The following is a 3827-nucleotide window of genomic DNA, read 5'->3' as shown; positions in this document are numbered from 1 at the left end:
GGATTAGGCATCATCTTCATTTGTTTAAAAGGGAACACTTGCTCCTTAAACACCATATCTCTACTGATTAGGAACTGTCTGGATTGCAAGTCATACAGTTTATAGCCCTTCTTTATTGGTGAGTATCCCATAAACATTGCTGATAATGCTCTGGCAGAAAATTTGTCCTGTTTTCTTACATTTACAGCATAACATAAGCACCCAAACACCCCAAGGTGATCTAATGATGGTGCAGTGTTAGAGAATACTTTATAGAGGGACTTTCCTTTCAAGGATGTGGAAGGCAATCTATTTCTTATGTGTACTGCTATAAGAACATACTCAACCCAAAATCTTAAAGGTGCTGCAGATTGAAATCTCAAAGCTCTAGCTGTTTCAAGGAAGTATCTGTGTCTTCTTTGCACTATGTCATTCTGTTGCGGAGTATAAAGACATGTAGTTTGATGTACAATTTCTAATGTCTCAACTAGATGCTTCATATTTGAATTAACAAATTTAGAACCATTATCTATTCTCAGGATCTTAACAGAACAATCAAACTGAGTATTGATCATAGAAAACAATCTTTTCATTAACCAACAAGTCTTATCTTTAGTATTCATCAGGAAAAGCAAAGTTATTCTAGAGAAATCATCCACCACTGTAAGAAAAAATCTCTTGCTATCATAAGTGGGTACTCTAAAAGGTCCCCATACATCAGCATACAAAAGATCAAATGGTGCCTTAGCTCTACTAGTACTAACTGGAAATGGTAATCGAGTCTTCCTAACTAATGGACATATATGACACATTGCACAATCACGGCTCCTGTTACTAGTGTGAAGATTTTTGAACTTATCAATCCTCTTAAGTGTCTCCATAGGTAGGTGGCCAAGTCTCTGGTGCCATATCTCCAGTTTTATTGAATCTTGACTAACTGACATAGAAGTAGGCATGATTGTGGTATGTACAGTTGGTGTAGTGAGCTTCCTCATGAATATGCAATCTTTGAGTATGTACAGTCCATTTGTGTCATTACCAATCCCTAACACCTTCCCAGTGTAGAGATCCTGAAATACACATATATCAGGAAAGAAGGCTACCAAACATTGCAGCTCTTTTGTCAATTTTGAAACAGACAGTAGGTTACACTTAAAATTTGGAACATGAAGAACATCACTAATCTGTTGGTTCTTGAATATACTAGTTGATCCACTATGTGTAATTGCATCCACATCTCCATTTGGTAAATGAACTGAGTTGGGTTTTAGGAATAAGGTAGGATTATCTAATGCTTCTAGCTTTGAAACTATATGGTTAGAGGCACCACTATCTACAATCCAAACATCTTGATCCAGGTTAGACATTAAGGACATTATAATACCTGAATCCATTCCTGTTGCATTAGCTGCTACTTCAGTCTCCTTGCCTTTAAGCAGTTGTAGAATCTGCTGATATTATTTTGGAGTGAATGTGGGAGCCATAGGTGTAGAACCAGTTAATGTTGCTGGAATATCTTCAGCTGCAAAATTAGTTGTTGCCCAGGAATTGTACTTCTTCCTGAACTTGTTATCTTTTGAATATCCTACTACCCTGTATCAACTTTCTTTAGTGTGGCCTTTTATGTGGCATACAACACACTGAAGATTGTAATTTTTCTTTGGCCTCTACTAATTCCCAGACCTATTCGTCATCAGTGCTGCCATCTTACCCCCATAAATAGTGGTAAAGGTGTTGGACATTGTCCTCTGACTCTCACGCTCCATTAACATAGAATAAGCTTTGTTCACAGATGGAGTAGGAATCATTATCAAGAGCTAGTTGCGTGCTTGTTCATAAGACTCATTTAGTCCCATTAGGAATTGTAGAAGCTTTTGACGCTCCATGAATTGAACAAAGTCACGTGAGTTAGCATCATCATGACCAGGAATTGGTGCCAAACTATCAAATTTTGCCCAAAGCACTCTCAATTTTGAGAAATAAGTCGAAATAAAACTGGTGCCCTGGAATGCAATAGCAATTTCTCTGTGCATCTGAAATATCCTAGAGAAATCAACCTTATCAAATTGCTCCTTCAAATCGTCTCATACTTCATTAGCATTTGACAAATATACCATCCCACTCAACAATTTCGGAGAAACACAGTTCATCAACCAAGACAATATAATCGCATTACAACGTTCCCAGAGATCTACGAGATTTGTACTATAGTTCTCCCTTTTGCATGTGTCGTCAATGAACCCTAGCTTATTTCGACCTAGGATTGCAATTCTCATTGCCCGGCTCCACAAAGAGTAGTTTTTGGGTCCTCGTAATTGCAACAAAATCAACACAACTCCTGAATTATCATTTGAATTCAGGAAAAGTGGATGGTTGTGACCTAATTTCTCTAGTTCAGTGTTATCGACAGTTGCCATTGTTGATCTTCCAAATTAACTCGAAGATGACTAAAATGGACGAAATTGAAAACGATAAGACCATACTAATGGCCGTGTGGCTCTGATACCATATAAAAATCAGCTATCCATGAAGTTCAGTCATGGATTCTTAGGTGATTGAAGTTAATCTGGTGAGTTTGAGTAGGTCGGTGAAACAGATGAAGAAGGTGGAGAGAGAATATTCCCAGAGATTCTATTTCATCAATCATATTGCATATGTCTGTATATATGTATATGACTGAAAACTAACTAACTCTACTACTAACTATGGTTAACTAACTCTACTACTAACCACAGTAAACTTAAGTTACAATTAGTACAACTAACTAACTATCATTATAACTTACTAAGTGATATTGCTTGGCTCAATAGATGGGTAAGTAAAACTTATACTATTTTTAAACTTTTGAATGTACTTTTAGATATGTTAAAATTAAGGAATATTTATTTATAATTAAAACTTTTGAAACTTTAAGGTGTTTATTAATTATATATGCTAATTTTAACGCAGGTTTTTTCCATTCTTTCAGTCTACACATTTGGTTGTGGATTCTAGGAAGTCATTCTATCATGAGCCCTGAAATTCTTGGAGACAGATACTGTACAACATCAGAGAGAAAATGTGAAATCAATTTAGGGTAAAAAATAATTAAATTTACTTACAATTATTGTCTTCATCCAATGTTACTTTTTTATATTGTAGACAAAGTGTACATCGCATACTCAACATCAAAATGAAACAAGTGTTATTTTCGAGAAGAAGGCTGCTAAGCGGATTAAAGATACTTTGTTCGCTGCTTGGAATACTGGTAAAATACCGGAGTAGTTAAGAGAAGATGTTTGGAATAAACTTGTTGAGAAATGGAATATCGATGAATGAAAGAAGAAGAGTGAACAAGCAAACGCAAACCACACCTCCAGTAAAAGTGGTGTCACACCTCCTTTTTCACCTATATTCCCGCAAAGGCGTAAAGGAGTTTTTCCACTTAAAGGACAATCGGAACGGGATTTATTATTATTTATTCAAAGTCGCCACTTGGGAGATTAATGATGTCCCAAGTCACCGGTTGAATCCCGAACCAAGGAACATATGACTCTATTAACAATCCGCGAACCAAAAATCTGAGTAAGGAATTCTGTTAACCCGGGAGAAGGTGTTAGGCATTCCTGGGTTCCGTGGTTCTAGCACGGTCGCTGAACTGTCGTATTTGGCTTATTTATCTGATTTTAATACATTTTGAACCTATGTGCCAATTTTAACTTTCAACCGCTTTTACTCAATTTTTAAAAGAAAGTTGAATGTCGTCTAAAACATGTCTTTATATTGCGTCACATGAAATGCACCCGCAATCCTGAACACATTTTATTCAATATTTTGGGATTTGATTTGGGTCACATGAAATGCACACA

At 36.3% G+C, this 3827-nt stretch overlaps 1 protein-coding gene across 1 annotated transcript; it reads right to left on the bottom strand.

The window, feature by feature from the left end:
• Positions 1-1796: 1796 nt before the first annotated feature.
• LOC138872837 (uncharacterized) lies at positions 1797-2396 on the bottom strand. Its single transcript, XM_070151257.1, has 2 exons — positions 2094-2396; positions 1797-2012 (listed from the first exon to the last, which is right to left on the bottom strand). The coding sequence occupies exons 1-2, from the start codon at positions 2394-2396 to the stop codon at positions 1797-1799; spliced, it is 519 nt and encodes a 172-aa protein (XP_070007358.1).
• Positions 2397-3827: the final 1431 nt, after the last annotated feature.

Source organism: Nicotiana sylvestris, chromosome 7 (genome assembly GCF_000393655.2).
Source record: "Nicotiana sylvestris chromosome 7, ASM39365v2, whole genome shotgun sequence".
NCBI lineage: Eukaryota > Viridiplantae > Streptophyta > Magnoliopsida > Solanales > Solanaceae > Nicotiana > Nicotiana sylvestris.
Note: the sequence above shows the minus strand (reverse complement) of the source record. Positions and strands in the feature narration are given on the sequence as shown.

Coding starts and splice junctions, on each gene's coding strand:
- LOC138872837 (XM_070151257.1), bottom strand. CDS start 2,396: ATGGCAACTGTCGATAACACTGAACTAGAGAAATTAGGTCACAACCAT. Junction 2,013..2,093: donor CGAAATTGTTGAGTGGGATG/GTATATTTGTCA, acceptor AGGATATTTCAG/ATGCACAGAGAAATTGCTAT.